Here is a 22,539-nt window from a genome sequence, read left to right on the forward strand (position 1 = left end):
TTTTTTTAAAGATATACTCAATAAGATTAATAGCAGATAAGAATGTGGTCCAGTAATGGACCACATACATATATGACATTGGTCACATAAGATCACATTGCCTAGTGACATCGTAGCCTTCACAGTTTGTTTGCACAGTGAAAATAATCAATCACACATTTCTCAGAATGTAGCCTAGTTGTTAAGTGACACATAAACTCAACATAACTATCCAAGAGGAAAGAAAAACACCTGAAAAAAAAAATGAACAGAGCAACAGTGAGTTGTGGAGAAACTCCAAGTGACCAAGTTTACACATAATTGGAGACCATAAAGTGGGCTAGGAAGACAAAAAAATGTATTTGAAGACATAATGGTTGGAAATTTTCTGAACTTAATAAAAACTAAAGGAACAAGCACAAGAACCATGACTAAAACTACACCAAATCACATCATAGTCAATTTGATGAAAACTATATGGTTTTCTCTACAAGTAGAGAAAGCAACACACACAGAGAAGCAAAATATCAATACAGAATTCTATAGCCAGGAAAAATACCTTTACACTATTGAGCAAAACCATTTTCCAGCATGCAAAAGTGAAGACTCTACCAACAGCAGAACTGCACCCCAAGTAATGTTTAAGGATGTCATCAGGCAGAAGGAAAATAGTACCAAGAAGAAATGTGATCTCCACAAAGGAGTGAAGAGCACCGTGAGTCGTAAAGTTTGTGATTATGTAAGACGTTTTTCTCCTTTAAGATCTCTTTAAAATAGAACTACTGAGGGCTGGGGTTGTAGAGCAGTGGTAGAGCACTTGCCTAGCATGTGCAAGGCCCTGGGTTTGATCCCTAGCACTGCCCCAAAAAACTAAACCAAAACAAAAACCCTACTTAAAACAAAGCATCATCATATTGTAGGGATGGTAAAAAAACACACCTTAAGCCAGCCACCGGTGGTTCACGCCTGTAATCCTAGCTACTCAGGAGGCAGAGATCAGGAGGATCGCAGTTCAAAGCCAGCCCGGGCAAATACTTCGTGAGACCCTATCTCGAAAAACCCTTCACAAAAATAGGGCTGGTGGAGTGGCTCACAGCGGCTCAAGTGGTAGAGTGCCTGCCTAGCAAGCATGAGGCTGTGAGTTCAAACCCCAGTGACCTAAAAAGCACATTTTAAATAAAATGTATGACAAAAATAGCACAAACCTGGGTGTGGGAAAACAAAAGAATATTAGAAGGTTCTTATACCATATGTAAAAGTAGACTACTCACACAATAGATTTAAAATCACTTGAAAATTAAAACAGAATTATATGTATATATAAAAGGGGCAAGTACTCAATTAGTTCAAAACAAAGCAGACAGAGGAAAGGAAGAATAAAAACAGAGGAGAAGGACGAATAGCAAAATGGCAGGTTTAAACCCAGCGACCATCAATAACGACAGTCAATGTAACTGATTTAAACATTCAAACTACAAGGCAGAGAGCATTAGGACTGAATAAAACAGCAAGACCAAACTACCTGCTGTAAGAAGCATACCTTAAAAACACAAATAAATCTGAAGTAAAATAATGGGAAAGATATCATGTTAATGGTTAAAAAAAATCTTTTTTAACTGCTAGTATTGATATTGGAAAAAAAGACTCCAAAGCAAAGACATTACCAGGAATACAGAGAGTAATTTCATAATGATAAAAGGGCCACCTTGATATAAGGCTTTAACAACTCTAAACATTCATGAACACAATAAAACTTCAGGATGCATAGAGTAAAAATAAAACTAAAAGAAGACAGCTAGGTGCGGTGTCACATATTTATAATCCCAGCTACTCTGGAGGCAGAGATCAGGAGGACAGAGGTTCAAGACCAGTCCAAGCAAAATAAACAACCCCCCCAAAAGAAAACCCCCCAGAGACCCCCATCTCAACAAATATGCCAAGCATAGTGGTATATGTCTGTAATTCCAGCTACACAGAAGGCATAGGTAGGAGGCTCTTGGCCCCAGGTTGGCCTGAGCAAAAAGCAAGACCCTATCTGAAAAATAAAGCAAAAAGGGCTGGAAGTGTGGCGCTAGTGCTAAGAGTATTTAACCAAGCTTCTACACAACAAAAGAAATGGTCACCAGATTGAACAGGCAGCCCACAGAATGGGAGAAATCTTTGTCTGCTATATATGTAACAAGGAATTATTAACCAAAATATACAGGGAGCTCAAACACTAAACTCCCAAAAAATCAATGACCCAATGAAGAAATGGGCAAATGAACTGGACAGAGCCTTCTCAAAGGAATAAGTCAAAATGGCCAAAAAAACACATGAAGATCCCTGGCCATAAAGGAAATGCAAATGAAAATCACTTTAAGTTTCCACCTCGCTCCTGTTTGAATGGCTATCATCAAGAACACCAACAACAAATGTTGAAAAGGAACTCTCACACACTGCTGGTGGGAATGTAAATTAGTACAACCACTATGGAAAACAGTATGGAGGCTCCTCAAAAAACTAAAAATAGAACTGCCATGTGATCCAGCAATACCATTTCTAGGGATATATATGAAGGAATGTAAGTCAGGATACAATAAAGACACCTGCATACCCATGTTTATTGCAGCACTATTCACAATAGCCAAGTTATGGAAACAGCCAAGATGCCCCACTACTGACAAATGGATTGAGAAAATGTGGTATCTATACACAATGGAATTTTACTCAGCCATGAAGAAAAATGAAATCTTATCATTCTCAAGTAAATGGATGGAATGGGAGAACATCATCTTAAGTGAAGTTAGCCAGGTTCAGAAGACCAAAGGGCATGTTTTCTCTCATATGTGGAATACAGACCTAATACAAATACAGCAATATTATGAAAATCGGGTCATGCTAAGAGGAGGTCACTAGTGGGAATGGGAGGGTTGAAGTTAGGAAGGTGAATATGGTCAAAGTACTTTCTATACAAGAATGAATATAGAACTTTTTAAACCTGTTGAAATCACCATAAGAAGGGGACTAAGGTAGAAAAGAGAAAAATAGAGACGATGAACCAGTTCGGGTTCTAATACATATATACATGGGAATGCCACAGTGAAAGTCCCTATATAGCTATCTTAAACAAAAATGTCTTTTTTCAGCGAGAGCACACAAGGGAGGGGTAAGGATAGGTAAGACACCTAAAAAATTAGCTAGCATTTGTTGCCCTTAACGCAGAGAAACTAAAGCAGATACCTTAAAAGCAACTGAGGCCAATAGGAAAAGGGGACCAGGAACTAGAGAAAAGGTGAGATCAAAAAGAATTAACCTAGAAGGTAACACCCACGCACAGGAAATCAATGTGAGTCAATGCCCTGTATAGCTATCCTTATCTAAACCAGCAAAAACCCTTGTCCCTTCCTGTTATTGCTTATACTCTCTCTACAACAAAATTAGAAATAAGGGCAAAATAGTTTCTGCTGGGTATTGAGGGGGTGGGGGAGAGAGGGAGGGGGCGGAGTGGGTGGTAAGGGAGGGGGTGGGGGCAGGGGGGAGAAATGAACCAAGCCTTGTATGCACATATGAATAATAAAAGAAAAAGAAAAAAAATGTCTTTTTTCAAAAACAGAACAGGAAGGTAAAACAGTTCCTGTCTGGGGGTTGGCAGCAGTGGCGGGGGGGGGGGGGGTAGGATATAAGGAAAGTGTAGGAGGGTGAATATGTGGAAATATTCTGTACTCATGTATGAAAACGGGAAAATGACACCTGTCCAAACTATTCTAAGAATGGGGAGAGAGGGAGACAGGAGAATGATGGAGGGGACAATTTAACTATGATAATTATAAAAGCTCTTGTAAAGGTCACAATGTACCCCCAGTACAACAAGTGTTTTGCTTAGCAGTAGTGAGGCCTTTAGTCCAAATCCTGGTACTGCCCAAAACAAAATAACAGAAGGAAAATTTACAACCTAGTCAGAGATTTTAGGACCTCTAATTGATAGAAAAAGCAAACAAAGAATCTAGAAACCAGGGGATGCATTAGTTTTCTAAAACGTTCTCAAGGAACACTTACCAAAGTAGATTATTTGTAGACCATAAAGAAAGATTATTTCTTTATTGTAGTAGAGGTTGAACTCAAAGCCTTGAGCTCAAGAGAATTTAAAACAAAATTATACAAACTATGTTTCTTAACCACAATGAAGTTATTAGAAATTCATACCAGAAAGTAGTTGGAAATTCCCAATTATCTGGACACTAAATAACACACATTTACCTAATCCATGGGTCAAAGACAAAATGAAGGGAAATTTGGGAGCATTTGAACTGAATGAAAATGAGGACACATCAACATTTGCTGGGATGCAGTTGTTACAGCAGTGCTTGAAGGCATAGCAGGAGAAATGCCTGATAGAAAAGACAGATCTCAAGACAATCTTCTAACACACACTTTAAATGAGAAGGGGAAAGCAAACTAAACCTAAACTACACAGAATAAGAGAACAAAACTCAGTGAAATAAAGAAGCAATAATGAAAGCAAAACTGATTTTATAAAATCAATAAACTGACATCTTGTACTAGATTGATCCAGATAAAGACCCAAATTGACAATATTAACAATGAGAAAGCGTGTCTGAATCTCACGTTTAAAGATAAGGGAGATCATGAATTTCACAAATTCAAAAACTTAGATAACATGAACAAGTCCTTTTAGTCACCCAACACCAAAGCTCATTTAATAACATAAAAGGGCTGGTGGCGTGGCTCAAGTGGCAGAGCACCTGCCTAGCAAGCATAAGGCCCTGAGCTCAAACCCCAGTACTAAAAAAAAAAAAAAAAAAAAAAACCACACATAGAATGTAAATAGTCCTAAATTTACTTTTTTTTTTTTTTGGTGGGGGGGGAGTGGTACTGGGTATTGAACCCAAGACCTAGTGCTTGCTAGGCAGGCAAGCACTTGCTAGTGCTTGCCCCACCTAAGTCTACTCTTAATACTCAATTTAACATAAATTGAAGGGTATTGAGGGCTCAGGTTGGCTTTACTGGAGAACTGTACCTAACAATATAATACAAATCCCTTCAGAAAACTAAAGAAAAGGGAACGCATTCCAACTCACATTAGGTTAGTGTGACTCTTTTACTCAAGTAGCAACATATATTGAAATGAGTAAGAAGATGACCTGGGGTTGGAACACCAATTAGTAGGCTACAGAAATAGGCTAAAGAGAAAGTAACTTAATTCTTATATTGTAACTACTTTCTGCTAGGGTAATTCTATTTCAGGTAACAATCATGACTGACACAAGGGTGTATTTCAGATAGTGCAGAGGAAGCCAGGCCTGAGGCTCAAGAAGCTGAGGTGGGAGCATCTCAAGCTCCAGGCTAGGCTCAGGGCACACAAGTTAATGGTGCCTTAGGGCTGGTGAACGCACAATAGCAGAGGCATACAATGCTCTATTTGACACAACATTGTCATGCTAGTGAGATATTCACTATTGTAGTAGCAAGCATCCAACGAGTTCTTTGTGTCAAATAATTGGAGACATAAGACTGGATTTTAGGATGATTTTCCCAAGGCAAAAAAAAAAAAAAATGACCACCATAAAATTAAATGTACTTTAATTTGTGACTTAGTAATCTTTCAAAGACAATGCAACAGTAGATCCCATGCAGAATCTGTCAGCAGCAGCTGCTACCACCTGGTATCCCTCTAGTCTTGCAGAGGACACACAGAAAAACCCATGTCCACTACTGGCAGGGCCTCTCCTCTCCTATCTCTGCACAAGCAGTTGTAAAGCTGGGAAAACAAAATGGCTCATGGCCGTTTACCAAGAAGGCAGCCGAAAAAGCTGCCTACATAGAAAAATCAATACATATAGCTCATCATCTCTGAGCCATTAGAACATATAAAATTCTAAATCTACTTCTGACAGTTTGAGGCATTTTTGACTGAGAGGCTGTCTCAGTTAAGTGACCACTCCAAGCACATAGCTCATTCACCGAACAGCTGTACTTCTGAAAGATAGGGAAAGGCATTCATTTCAACTGCTGTTAAAAGCCATGGCAAGTTTTCATTGTACAAATATCCTAGGGAGATGCTGATCCCATGAACAAAAGGGAGATTCAGAAAGCAACTGTCACAACACTACAAAATGTTTAATGCTTAAAATGAAAAATCTTCACTAGAGTAATCACCACGCAACAGAAGATTGCCCAAAACACAATTTTGGTAGTAATCCTGAATCCTAATGCCCAAATACCACCTTTCCGTTGTAAAAACAAGTTGTGAGTATGCAAATAAATGTCCCAGAAATAAATGAAACTACTATTCAACAGGGCAAAATTTTAAGATTTTTTTATTAAAAATAAAGCAAAATAACATCATCATCTGATCTTTACTGTCATTTAAAAGCAGCCCTACCCATAAAATAAAAATACACCCCTCCCTACGCATCTTTACGTTCACATTTTAAACTCTGCCTTTGACTACCTACAGCACCGGTACACCAATCTACTCAAGATTAGGAGAGGAATTTAACTATTAGATTGATCTATACAGCTACACAGTATATTGGAACTTAATCTTTTGTGGGACTCAGGAGTTCTCTAGGTTATTCCTCAAAAGTGTGGTGCAACCTGGTACAATCTCTTCTTTCAGTTTGATTTTCAAGAATTTTGACTTAGTTAAGAAATTATCTAACAAACAAATAAAAACTGGTTAAGAACAGAGGAAAACACTGCTCCATTCTTCTGGAAAAATAAAGTTTCAAAGTAAAATATGTAACATCTCTTCAAAATTAGCAAACTAGATATAAACCTAAAAATCAGGCAACAGATTAAAACCCTACTTTAAAAATATTATAGTAAGAAGCTGGGTGCTGGTGGCTCATGGGAGGAAATCAGGAGGATCACTGTTTGAGGCCAACCCAGGCAAATAGTTCATAAGACTCCATCCCCAAAATAATCAGAACAAAATGGACTGGAGGAATGGCTCAAGCACTACAGCACCTGCTTTGAACTTCAAATCCCAGTCTCACCAAAAAATAGTTGGGTGTTGGTGACTCAACGCCTGTAATCCTAGCTACTCAGGAGGCAGAGATCAGGAGGATCTTGGACTGAAGCCAGCCTAGGTAAGCAGTTTGCAAGACCCTATCTCAAAAAAAAAAAAAAAATCACAAAAAAGGGCTGAAGTGGATCAAGAGGTAGAAGGCCTGCCTATCAATCGTGAGGCCCCAAGTTCAAACCCCAGTACCGCCAAAAAATAATAATATTAGAGTAAGAAAAGTTATATCAGAGGTTGGGGCTATAGCTTCAGTGGTAGAACACTGCTAGCATGTGCAAGGCCCTGGGTAGATCTCATACCTAGCCCCACCAACAAAAAGAGTTCCATTAGTATTTAAGAAAGTACCTTAAACTGAATGGAAAGAGTTACTAAATCTAACCTGACTGAATATGGACCAAAAATCACAAATGGTTTTAGTGCTTATTTTAAAAATAATGTATTACTCACTCTTCAGGCAAAATTAAAAAAAAAAAAAAAAAGCAACAAAAAACCCCCATAAGACAAAAGGCTCACCCACAAACTCAAAATTAAGCAGGGAAGTCAGTACTATTTTAAAAGATTACTTTATTATTTATACTAGATTCTGCTTCCAGAAATATAATTAAGCCCTTTTTTTAAGAACATTAACTTTTAAAATTTGAAAATAAATTGCCTATTAGTAAATTAACATGAGAAAACACTAATCATATAGGTGGTGAAAATAAAACATTTAAACACTTAAAATAACACGTGGTCACTGAACTTTTACTTAGTTGGGTGGTTGAATTTCATAACCCACTCAGTGAATGAAAACGTAAGGAGTAACAGAAATAAATGCTAAGTTGTTCAATGCATCTTTCAAAAGGCTTAATTGTCACTGCTAATTCTACAACTAAAGATGATTAAATGAAATCACTTTACTTTTGTGATATAGTATAGGTTGAAAAAAACTTAAAAGTCTACTAAACTTTTTAATCCTTAAATTTGGATCATCTCCAGTTAGGAAGTTGAAAGCAGGTCTAGATTAGTTTTCTTTCATTTAATTTTTAAAAATCGCAACACAGACATAAGAATGGCTGAGGGTCCTGAAAATGATTAATATCAGAGAAGAAATTTGGGCTATAAATAGCAGGGTTTGTTTGTTTATTTGTTTGAACTCTGACACTTATAAAGATCAACATAGCAAACAATGAAAAAAGGGAATTCTAAACACAGGGAAGGCCACAAGCTGACTAGTGTTTCCAACTGTAAGCTAAGTAGATGAGATGGGAAATAATAACTAAGAAAATAACTGCAGAAGTTAAGGGCTTCTGAATTTTCACATGTGCACAGGTTATTTTACAAAGGACTATCTTGTGTTACCAGGTCAGTGGGCATTGCTGAAAGGCAAGAGAAGAATCCCAACGCGATTTGTCTAAAATGATGAAAGACATCACACAGGTTATCAAATGTAAAAGGGTGGTCTTCTTGGTCTTACCTCAAGTTCTCCTGATTATCTACCTCAGATGAAAAAGAAGTCTCAAAGGAAAAAATAAAATACCTTGAAATAATAATAATAATAAAAAAAAAGGAAACACAGCAACTCTGTGTCTGTGTGGGTCTCTCTCTCTCTCTCTCTCTCTCTCTCTCACACAACATACAAACGCATGCACACATATTTCTAAACCTGAAAACAGTTTTGCTTCTATGTAAGAAAATGTAAAATTCCACATAATAATCTAATTCCAATCTTTCGAAATATCTTGCATTCCTACCCAACTTCTACAAACTGGTCTTTCAAGATTAGCATGATTATTTTTGTAGTTGAAAATCAGCATCAGAAAGAAACATAATTAACAGTAGGATCAAATTAAATGTTAATTTTCAACATAAAAAGATATCTTAAAGCTGGGCGCCGGTGGCTCACAAAAGTAATCCTAGCTACTAAGGACACAGAGATCAGGAGGATCGGGGTTCGAGGCCAGCCCAGGCAAATAGTTCACAAGACCCTATCTTGAAAAATCTCAACACAAAACAGGACTGGTGGAGTGGCTCAAGTGGTAGAGCAACTATCCAGCAAGCACGAGGCCCTGAGTTCAAATTCCAGTGCAGCCAATAAATAAATAATTTTAGTAAGGGTCCAGAGTAAAGAAAACACAACTTCAAAAGATTGTTTTATAGACACTATACAAACATGCACCCTCCCAAAACCCTCTCTGTCACTAAAACAAAAGCAGGATGAAACTCAAATGCTTTTTTGAAATGTATAAACAAATACTTTCCTCTAAAATACTTAGCTTTATTAGAGAAATGGTACTAAAAAATAACAAAGATTCAAACAACATTTGCTCTATTCTACTTACATATCATAAATAAGACAGCTGCTGATGCAGGGCTCACACTCCTTCACAATCTTTCCACTATGCACCCAAGCATCCTTGGATCAGAATAAGCTGTTTACCAGCCAACATGTGGCCGAATGATTACATGACTATGTACTTTACATAGTAAAGCATTTTCCAAAATTTTAATGTACACAGTTACCAAAACAAAAAACAAACAAAAAAAACCAACCACACACAAAGTAATTCTGAACACATGAAGATGATTAAGCAGCTTCATAATCAAACCCAGGCTTCATTACTTGCAAAAAAGGGTAACTCTTTCCACTCACCACCAAATTCTTAAAGTTTCAACAGTATTAACATTAAAACAAAACTCAAGTTGAAACCAAGTAACTAACATTCTACTAAACTTTTTAAATCTATAAAAGTAACTCTTCCCATGAGGTAAGGCAACTGAGTAATTTGATTGTATTAGATTGCATTAAAATTATACTTGATTTTTAATGACATGCTAAATTAAAGTATTACGTTTTTGGAACTGTAACAACGAAAAGAGTAGAGTTCATAAACTACAAGTTATAGTTTTGGGGAAAAACCGTAGCATTGTTGTCATTTTACTACTTGCATACTTTCTGCAAAGTGAACCTAAGACTGATGAGTGACCTATATCTTAAACGCAAGTAAACATATCTTTAAATATAAAATAATCCCCTGTATACTCCTAGTCCTCCCTTTAAGTATAATTTCTGCATATCATTTATGAGAAAATGATTGAGGTAATAATTAAGGCCATCCAATATAGTCAACTAAAAGATTTCTTTTGATTTGAGGAAAGAAGAGCATGTTTCATTTTCAATTATCACAGTATTAAAAAAAAGAAAAAAAAAAAGATGGTCCCAAAACTGCATTGTTGTTTTAAACTCTAAAGTCAGTCTAAAAAAACAGGAATTCCTCCTCCCATCAGGTGAACAAAGTCAGAAGCTCTCAGACATACTGCTTGCATACTGTTCTATGGGTGTGGGGTATGACAGAATATCCACCTGGATTCCGTATGAATTTTAGCACATATAAAATTCTAGAAAACAGTATACCACATTGTAGAAGGCACTAAAGCTTCAGCTTGTGCTCTCGTAGCCCATTTTGAAAACCCAGTTTCCACTGTATAAGGGCATCTTTGCCACCTACAGCTGACAAGACATACTGCAATATTATTCATAATAAGCTTGGTAATGTCAAGAAAGTTCAAAGAGAAAGGCTTACTTTTCGGGTAGACCCGATGATTCTAACACTGAATACCAATATCATTATTAGTACTCAACGAGTTGCTCTTCCTTTTGAAAGAGAACAGTAGCATGCATTGTCAGTTGTTTTTTAATCAACTTATTTAAGCAACTTTAATCCGTAAAACTATTTTAAAGAAAAACTGCTGTCCTAAACAGTGAACAAAAGAAAACACAATAGTGAGAATTTACCACAATCACTGTGAATCTGTGAAGTCAATGTTAAAACTTCTTACATACTTTGCACTTACAAGGGTGTGTATATATTTGCACCAATTTCAAGCACATCATCAAACTGTATATATTGAATTTTTTTTTAAAAAAGTAAAACAATACAAAATTCAGTAACTAGCATTTTTTTAGAGAGCCTCCAATGCTTATCCCCAGTCTTTAGGGTAGAGCACAAATTTGGATCTTTGACGTTCAACTTATTTGCAGTGGTTCTTGGCAAACACTAACAAACCACATGACAAGTGTGTCAGCCACCATGGAAATGCACAGATTTCAGAAGGTGATGAGTTTGGGTAACACCTGATATTCTTATGATGTCCATGCTTGATTTTCTTACTCAGTAACAAGATGTCCACCTAACAAATGGATGTCCACCTAACAGCTGTTAGCTCCTATCTTTATGTTCAATCAGGTTTCCTTCCTGTTAACATCTTGTTGAGAAAATAAGAAGCTTTGGATTTGATTCCAGCACTGAGTATAGAGGAGTATTCATCAGTCCACATTATACTGCTTCTGTTTTGGTAGACAGGTTTTCTTCAATTGGCTGACAGTTCCCGTTTTGCTGAACTTGGTTTTCCTCAGTCCTTGGTACATCCTTATCATCTACTTCTTTGCCCACAGTTGAATCTGGTTCTTTATTGTGCTCTTTCTCCTATAATGAATATTAAAGTACACATTTACTACTTTACTCGAGAACTGTCTATTTTAGCTAAATCATCTTCTGTGAATTAATGAAACTAGATTATTTTCTTCCATCCTTTTTTCATTAAAAAAGCATGCAGACACATATCAGTTTGCCCATTCTGCTTCACACAAAAGATGGGCAATCATGGAAGTAAAATTCGAATAAAGAAAGTGAGCAAAACTTCCAAACACACAATAAAAGTTACAGACAGACTTAAAAAAGTAAATTATGTCTGTTTAAAAGAAAAAGTGAGCTGGGTGCTGGTGACTTATGCCTATAATCCTAGCTACTCAGGAGGCAGAGATCAGGATAATTGGAGTTCGAAGCCAGCCTGGGGAAATACTGCCACAAGACCCTATCTCGGAAAAAAAAAAAAAATCACGAAAAAGAGCTGGCAGAGTGGCTCAAGGTGTAGGCCCTGAGTTCAAACCCCAGTAAGAAAAGAAAGTTAAATACGGACTGGAGGAGTGACCCAATTGGTAGAGCGCCTGCTATTCCTCTTAGAAAAAAACTGTTCAAGAACAATCCAAATTCTGTCCTCAGCTTAAAGAGAATAAAATGAAAACAAAGAACATCTAGCACTTAGTACATGCTCAATAAATGTAATCAATGCTATCGATGATAAGCCTCAGTCAGTATGAAAGTAAATAAAAGTACACAATGTAAGTTCCAGAACTTGTAATTTCCAAATACAGATACACTTCACCAGGATAGTAGGAGAAATGATTTAATTCAGAAGTACTAAAACAGCTCTAAGACAGAAGCTTACTTGGTGGAAAACTGGTTTTCAATTATGTGTAATAATTCAACAGACCTAAGCTATATGTATTATAAAAACGACAAAAGAGAGAATCTTATCAATTTTGCTGAATTGCACATATTGAGGAAAATGGCATCAGGTATCAAACACATTCATTACCTGTATTTCCTAAAAATTGTCTCATTGTATGCCATTTTCTGAATCTCTAAACTGCTTAAATTTTAATTGACTCCCATCTCATTCAAATTTAATTTTAAAATATTGTTAATTTATCAAAATACCAATAATGCAGAAGGCACTGTTGTCCTCAAGAAGCTTTCAGTATAAAAACAATTTGGGATGCCCAGCCCAAACCCCGAAGGATGTTCCTTACTTTAACTGAAGTATTGTTTTTCTCCGACTTCTCCTTCCCTTCTCTGTCATTAGAACTCTTCCTTGTAGAGGTTGAACGCTCTCTCTCTCTTCTTTCATTGATGTGGTCCCTTTCTTTTTCTCTCTTTTTATCTTTCTTATTTCGGCTGTCAGAATATCAATATGCATCAATTATAAAACACCACTTAGTATTGTCAAGCTATTACTTTTGAAATATTCAAGATTTATTTATCTATTGGAATAAGGATAAAATAAAACCAAATACAGTCAGCCTGTATCCATGGGTTCCTTATCCATGGATTCAACCACTGCAAATTAAAAATATGTGGGAAAAAGGCTGCATCTGTACTAAATATATAGAATTTTTATGGTGCCGAGGACACACACTCTACCACTGAGCTACATATACCCAGCCCCTACAGATTTCTCTCTTGTCATAATTCCCTAAACAATAGTAAGACTACTGTTTATAAACTATTATAAGATAACAACTATTTACATAGTATTTACACTGGATTATAAATAATCTATACATGAGTTCTAATGTACAAATGTAAATCATTTATAAACACTACACCATTTTATGAGAAGTTTGGACATTCATAAGTTTTGGTATCCATAGGGAGTCCTTGATCCAACTGGATACCAAGGGAAGATTGTATAGTGATTTCTTATGTACCTTTACAAAGCAACAGATGAACAAAAAAGAATAAAGAACCAGATATGGCTCCCCAGCCCAGCTGAATGACACTAGCAAAACTTTGACCTTCAAATAATCTACTATGTCACTTGCCTTCTTTATCGAAAACTAGAAAGAAGTCCCGCCAACTCAAGAGCAAAAGTTAAGCAAAGAACAGAATTGACAATGTACTATTTAAAAATACATACTCCTAAGACTATAAAGAAAAATGATTCATTTCATGTAAGTATAATAGCTTCTATTCAACATAATTAGCTCTAATACAAATTTTTTTCTTATGAATAGTTTAAAAAGACACCAAGAGATTCAAGTACATATAAAAACTTAATACAAAAAGGGAGACATTTTGAGTCACTGGTGAAAAGATGGTCATTTACAACAAAAACTTGGGAACAACTGGATAATCATTTGGAAAGTGAAGAAACTGGATCCACATCTCATTCTAGGTAACAGAAGAAAGTCAAGGATTAGAGGTGTGGCTCAAGTGGTAGAGTGCCTGCTTTGCAAGTATGGAGTTCAAACCCTAGTCCTACTAAAAAAAAAATTTTTTTCTAAATTCCCCTTAAATCTATTGAGGTATAACTTGCTGGTGGAGTGGCTCAAGGTAGAGTGCCTGCCTTGCCAGTGTGAAGCCAAGAGTTCAAACCCTAGTGCTACGAAAAATTTTTTAAATTCCCCTTAAATTTATTGAGGTATAATTTGCTGGTGGAGTAGCTCAAGTGGCACAGCGCCTGTCTTGCAAGTGTAAGTCTCTGAGTTCAAGCCCCAGTGCTGCCAAAAAAGAAAAAAAGAACAAAAACAAAAACAAAAACCAGAAGTCAAATGCAATTAGAGACCTAACCTTTTATTTTTTTTAAATGAAACAATATAAGTACTAGATGTAAACATGAGTGAATTCCTTTCTAGGTTGAGTAAAGGGAATTTTTTTTCTAACAATAAGTAAAACACCAGGCATATAAAAGAAAAATTTATAAATTTGTCTATAATGTAAAACAAAATAAACAGACACCATTAGCATATTCAAAAGAAAAATGACCAAAAAGTTATCAACATTTATGTGAATGTGTACCTTAACACATAACTCTTAAAAATCAAAGGAACAATAGCATTAAAAAGAATAAAATAGAAACAAATTTAACCAAAGGGATTAAAAAAACTTTTATACTGGAAATCACAACATGCTGCTGAAATTAAAGACATAAGGCATCCCATGTGCACAGAATGGAAGATTTAAGTGTTAAGATGAGAATACTACCCAAAGCAATCTACAGACTCAATGCAATCTCTATCACTGTTAGCAGATACAGAAAAGCTCATCCAAAAATTCATATGGAATCTCAAGGAAATACCAAATAGCCAATAAAAGTCTTGAAAAAAAGACTAAAGCTGGAGGACTCATACTTCCCCACTTCAAAGTGACTACAAAGCTACTGTAACTAAAAATGCCATAGTAGGCAAAGGACGAACATAGAAGCCTACAGAATAGACAGCCATTACACGCACTTGGCTCACATATACAGACGAGGGTGCCAAGACCATCAAAGGGGAAATGACAGTCTGCAGCAAATGGTGCTAGGAAAACTGAATAGCTACGTGCAAAAGAATGAAGAAGACAGACCCTCTACCTCTCATCATACGAAAAAAAAAAAATTCAAAATAGATGAAGACCTAAGCACAAAAGTAAAATCTTTAAAATCTTAAGAGGGAAATAGTGGATAATCTCCAACACACTGAAACTGATAATTTCTTAGATGAAACACCAAAAGAAAAATTAGAAAAAGTGGACTCCATCAAAATTAAAAACTTTTGTACATCCAAGATACTGTATCAAAAGAGTGAAAGACCAACTCATAGAATAGTAGAACATACATGGCAATCATTTATCTGGTAAGGGACTGACACCTAGAGTATATAAAGAATTTCTATAATTTAACAAAAAAAAAAAAGGTAAGGAACAAAGGATCGATGCACACTTCTCCAGAAAATGGCCAACAGCATGAGAAGATACTCATCACCACTCATCGTTACAAAGATGTAAACCAAAACCACCATAAGACCCCACTGGAATGGCTACAATCAAAGCATTAAGGAGTGTTAGTGAGACTACGGAAACACTGGAACCAACTTTACACATTGCAGGTGGGATATAAAATGGTGCAGATGCTTTGAAAAGCCTGAGAGTTTCTCAGAAAGTTAAGAGAGTTAATATATATAACCTAGCAATTGTACTCAGAAGAAATTAAATGTTTCCACACGAAAATGTGTACAGGAATTTTCATAGGGTAATTATTCATTAATGCTAAAAAAAGGGGAAACAATGCTAAATGTCTATTGACTGAAGAACAGATAAATAAAAGATGATTTTATCTATATAATGGAATATTATTCAACCACAAAACAGGGAGATGCTGATTCATGTTACAACATGCATAATCTTCAACACTATGCTTAGTGAACAAAGCCAGATACTGAAGACCAAATATTGAGTCCATACATGAGAAGTGCACAATTGGCAAATACAGAGACAGTAGACCAGAGGCTGTCAGGTACTGAAGTGAAGGAACTGGGGAGTAACTGCTAATGGACAGACTTTTGAAGTGAAAAATGTTCTGGGATTAAACAGTGGTGATGCTTGTACAACACTTATTACAGTAAAAACAACTGATTTATACATCTCAAAGGGTAAATTTTGTAATATGTGACTTATACCTCAATTTTTTAAACATGAGGCAGCCTCGGTGTAATCACTGGCCACATACTTACACACACAAAGGAATACGCTGTCTTTTGTGAAGAAAGAAAAAATGAGGAAATATGCGTGTATCTGCCTAATGTTGCAAAAAAGAAACAGAGGAAGGATAAAACTAATGATTGGTCATTTACAGATGGTGAGTGGGAATAGAGCAGCATCTCTAAATACATCTTTTTGTCTAATTTGAGTGTATAAATCAGAAAAGTTTTGACTTTTCTGAGGAAAGGCATGTTTCAAAAACACAAATATGGCCCTGCTTCCATAATACTCAACGCTTTCCATTATTCTCATCAAAAAACAAAAATCCACAACCAAATAAACAAAAGAACCTCCTGTGGGGAAACATGCAACTTATACAATAGAGGGTTTTTTAATGTTTATTTTTTAAATACATTTCTTTTTTCTATACCTAAAATCAAAAATTAGTAAGTCAGCAAGCTTAAAACATAAACATACAGAAGATATCAATAATCTTTCTATTGTACAAATCTAAATTCCAACTAGGTGACATAATGAAAGAAAAAACTCATTTACAAGAGCAACAAAAGGAAAAAATATCTACAAATAAACCTGAGCTACACCTCCAGTCCATTTTGCTCCGTTTATTTTGGAGATGCAGATCTCTCAAACTATTTGCCTAGGCTGGCCTCCAACTGCAAATCCTCCCAATCTCAGCCTCCCAAGTAGCTAGAATTACAAACACAAGCCACCAGCACCCAACAAAGGATAAACTCTTAAGGAACCAAATACTTAAATGCAAAAAGTAAAATGATGAAAGTGTAAGAAACAATGGAGAAATTCTACTCTTTCTAATTTCATGACTCAAATTTTCAAGTCATTAGAGGAATTAAATTTTTTGAGGGGCAGTACTGGGGTTTGAACTCAAAGCCTTCTACTAGTTAGGCAAGTGCTCTACTTCCTAGGCTACGGCTCCAGTCCTTTTTGCTTTAGCTTATTTTTTAGACAGTGGTTCAAGCTTTCGCCTAGGGAGCGCCTAGGATGACAATCATTTTACCTCTGCCCCCATGTAGCTGGAATTTCAGGTGCACATCACTACACCCAGTTTGCTTTTTATAGTCTATGGACTGGAACTTTTTTTTGGCAGTACTGGGGTTTGAACTCAGGGCTTTGTACTTGCAAGACAGGGGCTTTCCAACTTGAGCCATGATTCCAGACCTAGAATATTATTATGGGTTTTTTTGGTGAGACTGGAGCTTGAACTCAGGACCTTCATGCTTGCTCGGCAGGCGCTCCACCACTTGAGCCACTCCATCAGTCCCCAGCTTATTTTCTGATAGAAGGGTTCACTAACTTTTTTGCCTGGGTAGGCCTTGAACCACAATCCTCCCTCCTCTCCCTTCTACATAGTTGAGACTGCAGGCATGCACCAGTATATCCAGCACAGATATTAAATTATCTTTAAAAATAAAAACATTTAAAACTCTAAAAAGAAATGACAAACTTGGAATATCTGTAATAAAATTGCCAAATAATCCCCCTAATACAAGGAGGGCGCTCCACAGGGAAACAGACAAAATATACAATCTCGGAAAAAGGAAATATAATGGCCTTGAAATATAGGCAGAAGTGGTCAGCTTCACAGGTAAGAGAAATTTAACTAAGATTATACTGATATTAACATTTCTCACCTACCAAATGGACAATGGACAAAAATCATTAATTTTGATATTTAAGTTATAGCTATAGGAAATGAAGGTGCTTTCATATGTAGCTGATTACAGTGCAGTATTATCTTATGAAGAGTAATTTGCAAATATGTCTCAAAATTACAAACATAATTACCCTCTTACCCAGCAATAAATAGCATTTCTAGAAATGTTTCCTACATACCTGTATACCACAAAGCAATGTTAAGCACAAAACTATTAAAACATTACATCATTTATAGTAGGAAAATTCAGAAACGTTGTTCTACTGCAGGTTGGAATAAATCAAGGTATTACCATACAATTATAAAAAAGAATGAAGACATTCTCTCTGGGACCAGTATGGAAAGATTTGCTGATAGTTAGTAACAAAAGTATACAACAGTACATACTGTGTTCTTTTTATATAAGAGAAAACTATACTATATTCTCATGTTGCATCTGTATACAAAACAGGAAGGCTATACGAAAAATTAATGGTCATTACTTATGGGGACAGAGTGGATGAACAGATGGATAGAAGACTTCTCATCACGTAACTCTTTTTATTAATTTCTAAAGAATGCACATTACTCATTCAAAATATAGGTTGAAGAGAGAATTTTCTACATGTCCTGCTTCTCCTTTAGTTTTAGCACTTGTTCTCAACCTACCTCCGAGGGGATGGAGACCGAGAAGATTTCCTTTTCATGGTTTTTGATGATCTAGGAGATCTGGAAGAACTCCTGCTCCTCCTCCTCCGCCTTTCTCTGAAAGCCAAAGATATGTCATTTTTAAAAACAGAGACTGAAATGAAGGGCAATTCAAAAACATAAAAAGCAAAGGGTCTCTGATGCTCCTGAGTGAGTAGTATTCCTCAGAGGCAAGTTTATTTATTTTGAGACACTCTCACATTGTCTCACATGTAACCCAAGCTAATCTTAAACTCAAGATGCTCCTTCCTCCCTCAGCCTTCCAAGAGCTGGGATTTCATGCATGAACCACCATGCCCTTTACTTATCTAGGTGCTAGGGATCAAACCCAGTGCCTCCTACAAAACAGGCAGCACTTTACCACTGAGCTACATCCTCAGTTCCTCACAGGGCCTTTGTGAACACGTCCTTAACTGACTTTTAGTGCAGGTCAAAATATGACCCATAAATTTTACAGACTGAGAAAATCGTCATCTAAGAATTCATCTAGTAAAGGATAGAGGACCTCCTTTTCATCTGTATATTTGAACAGTAATTTCTTAAGTATAAAAAATACTGGAGTTTCAGATTCTTCCAAGTCAAATATTTATGCTCCTTCTTAGCATCTAAAATGTTTTTCCTACCAGGTCCTTTGTCATGTATCTAAGATTCTTGCTTCCCCACTGTGAATTATTTGTAACAAAGTAGCAAATTCTTTTTAAGAGTGGAAAGATGGGCTGGCAGAATGGCTTAAGTGGTAAAGTACCTGGATAGCAAGCATGAGGCCCTAAGTTAGAACCCAAGTACCACAAAACAAAAATGAAAAAAACCTGAAAGATAAGTTAGTTTGCAAACCAAAAAATTCCAGAGGCATTTAAATCGCTATTTTATGGAGAAACTGCTTATTCCTCTAGCCTCCTACCATTATTGTTGCTCCACCAACCTAAAATTGAGGGCACAAATTGTTTAGATACAAGTGAAATAGTTAAAATCTGGGGTGCAAATATAGCAAAGTAAGGAAAAATTAACAAATAGATTTACAGTGTTCATTATTAGAAACTATTTTGTTTAACATACTGACAAATGATGCATACTCTTAATTACTTTGTTTTAAAGAACAATCAACTTTAAAGAACAATCGATGACCTCACCATATCCATAAATCGAGTGATGAGGTGTGAGAATATATTTATTAAATGATTAATGTATCGATGCTCTCTCATGAGGAACTCTGATAATCAGTGAGCGCGAGGCTGAAATAAATCAATACTTTGGAATTCAAATTCTCTTTACTATTGCTTTTATTTTTACATGTAAAATTAAAAAATAAATAATGCTCACAATATTAGTGGTATATATGGTTGATGTTTAAAATGATTAAACAATCTCAAGAACTCTGGAAACACAAGTATCATTTTACCTGAGTCTGGTTTTTTCAAGTGGAAAATAAAGATAGTAACTCAAGTCTTAAATGGGGTTGTTATGGGGATAAATGATAACACATGTTAAAAGTCTGGCACATAATAGGTTCTCAACAAATATTTTCTCCTCACCTCACCCTCCAAATCCCCCCTCATTTTTTTTTGCATTCTGCAGACTGAATCCAAGGCCTCATGCAGGCTAGGCAAGTGTTCTATCACTGAGCTACACCCCAGCCCTCTTCTTACTTTTCTTGGTTTCACTTTTTGATAGTAACTTTTAAGCAATAAAAAATTTTTCTAAATAGCCTGGTGCCAGTGGCTCACGCCTGTAATCCTAGCTACTCAGGAGTCAGAGAGCAGAAGGATCACGATTTGAAGCCAAACCTGAGCAAATAGTTCATGAGACCCTATTTCGGAAAAACCCTTCACAAAAAAGGGCTGGTGGAGTGACTCAAGGTATAGGCCCTGAGTTCAAACCCTAGTATCCCCCCAAAATAAAATGAAATTTTTCTAAATATCTGATTTTTCTTTGAAAATATAGATTAGGAAGCAGTGCTGGAAATGAAAGTATAAAGTAGAGTTTTTCTGAACAGTTAGAATGTTACCATTCAATGAACAAACCAGAGCATGTGAAAGCTGGGATGTGCTAGAGTGAGAAACTGCAACTCTTTACCAAGCTCTTCTGAAAGCAAGAAACACTGCTAATGGCTGAATGTTTGTTAACTAATATTGTTTATCTTTTATTCTCCAAGCACCAGAGGTTAGTTAAGAATGCATTTAGGACTGAATGTGAACATATGAACTTTCTTAAAGATCAAGAGATGCAAGGTCAATGACAAAATTAAATTCAGGTTATTAAAATTATCAAATTCAAATTATTAAGAAGAATGAAAGCATTTGGCGTTATGTTAAACAACTGCACAAATACAAAAGGATGCATGACAATCAATAAAATCACTGTGCAGTAAAGATAAAAGCATAATCACAGGCTAAACTGATATCCACAGCAAAGAAAACTGAATTTTCTTCCATTTTTAAGTTAATGTGTTGAAATGTGGCAGTAATCTAATATGAGCCCCATTTTAACATGTACTATTACTTTTAACTTTATGGTTCTGAGGCAATTTTTAAAAGCAGATACCAAATGCTGTTTAAATTCTCTAAAAAGAAGGAAAATGATACTGAAGTGCAGAGCAGATGCAGTTTGCCTACACGTCAGTGTCCTCACGCTTTAAAACAGTGATAATAATAGTCTTGTCACAAGCTTGTTGAGAAGACTAAATAAGGTGTCACATGGAAAGTTAGCTGAGGCATTGTATCTGGCACATGGTAAAGCATCCAATACCTGTACTCATCTGTCACTACCTTTTAATGTTAGTCAAAGGCTAGTATTAAGAATAAAATGTAAAAGCACAAATTTATAAAAGAGGAAGCATTCCTTTATCTCAAATTGTTTTCAGTGAAAAGCCATCCTTAAAATTTGCTAAAGCATATTTTTTAAAAATACTTTTAAGAGACAGTTTAACACAAATTTCCAGTAGGAAATTTCTACTTATTTATAGTCACGATATCATCTGGAGTAAGGAATCTAGGTTTATTTAGATAACCTTGAGGAAAGTTCTCATTTTGCAGCTGTTACTATGGCAACCTGCTGCCACCTGGTGGCAACATACCTACTGATAAATTGAAAGAACAATCCCAAGAAAGGAACCCTGAAAACTGACAAAGAATCCAATTTTAAATGTCATACACTCAACATAAAAAAATTAACTTAGATAACAGAAAGGACGAACACATAACGCTGCAACTTTAGAAATTGTGCATATTAAAATTTACCACACCATTCCAAAGATATACAGAAGCCTAAAAGGTCAACGCCTATGCATATTTAAATTTAAATACCTCCCCCAACATCTCATCCTCCAAGAAAACATCAATAATCCTGATAACGATTCGTTGTGTTAAAGTAGTGCATTAGGAAGAACAGCTAAAACGTTCCACATGATCTTGCCCAGTGTCACCTCCTCCTCTTCTCACAAGTTCAACACTGTAGTAATCCTGCTGGAGAAACGTTTACTTTGCAGTGAGAGGCAGTGTTCTGATTTTAGGTACTGGCTCTACCCCTTCAGTTAAGTGGTATGTTCCCATTTGTCACTGGCAAGCCCCTCTGTAAGAATGTGAAGTATTATCAAACCTGCTGGCACTACGAGATCTTCTTGAGGCATTGTAACTTCTGGGTGGTGTTCTGGATTTTTTATCTTTCTTCCTTTTTTCATCTATCTCTTTGGATCTGTCCTTTTCGCGTTCCTTTTCTTTGTCCTGTTCCTTTTCCTTCTCTTTGTCTCGTTCCTTTTCAGGCTCTTTTTCCCGCTCTCTCTCTCTATCCTTGTCCTTGTCCTTTTCCCGTTCTTTGTCCCGGTCTTTGTTTCTGCCCCGTTCCTTTTCCTTTTCACGCTCTTTTTCCCTCTCTCTCTCCTTCTCCCTTTCCTTTTCTCTATCTTTCTCTTTCACTCTGTCCTTCTCCTTGAGCTTTTCTCGAGTATCTTTTCTCTTGTCCCTTGAAAAGCAAACAGAAATAAATTCATTACTAACATAATTCTACTCAAAAAGGACAACCCTCCCTCTTTCTTCAAAATTACCAACACAAAATAATTTACAATGGCTATCGACATTCCACGTGCATTGCAGTTT

At 36.2% G+C, this 22,539-nt stretch overlaps 1 protein-coding gene across 4 annotated transcripts in view; it reads right to left on the minus strand.

Annotated features, from left to right (window-relative positions):
- Positions 1–7,553: 7,553 nt before the first annotated feature.
- Positions 7,554–22,539, minus strand: part of Srek1 (splicing regulatory glutamic acid and lysine rich protein 1) — a 47,172-nt gene continuing 32,186 nt past the window's right edge. For all 4 annotated transcript variants that reach the window (XM_074077380.1, XM_074077383.1, XM_074077382.1 and 1 more), the window contains 4 exons: positions 22,043–22,405; positions 18,410–18,505; positions 12,639–12,783; positions 7,554–11,472 (listed from right to left, as the gene is read on the minus strand). In XM_074077380.1, coding sequence (XP_073933481.1) covers positions 11,323–11,472; positions 12,639–12,783; positions 18,410–18,505; positions 22,043–22,405 — 754 coding nt within the window. In that variant the 3' untranslated portion in view covers positions 7,554–11,322. The remainder of the gene's footprint in view (positions 11,473–12,638; positions 12,784–18,409; positions 18,506–22,042; positions 22,406–22,539) is intronic.

The sequence above is a fragment of the Castor canadensis genome, chromosome 6 (genome assembly GCF_047511655.1).
Source record: "Castor canadensis chromosome 6, mCasCan1.hap1v2, whole genome shotgun sequence".
Lineage (NCBI taxonomy): Eukaryota > Metazoa > Chordata > Mammalia > Rodentia > Castoridae > Castor > Castor canadensis.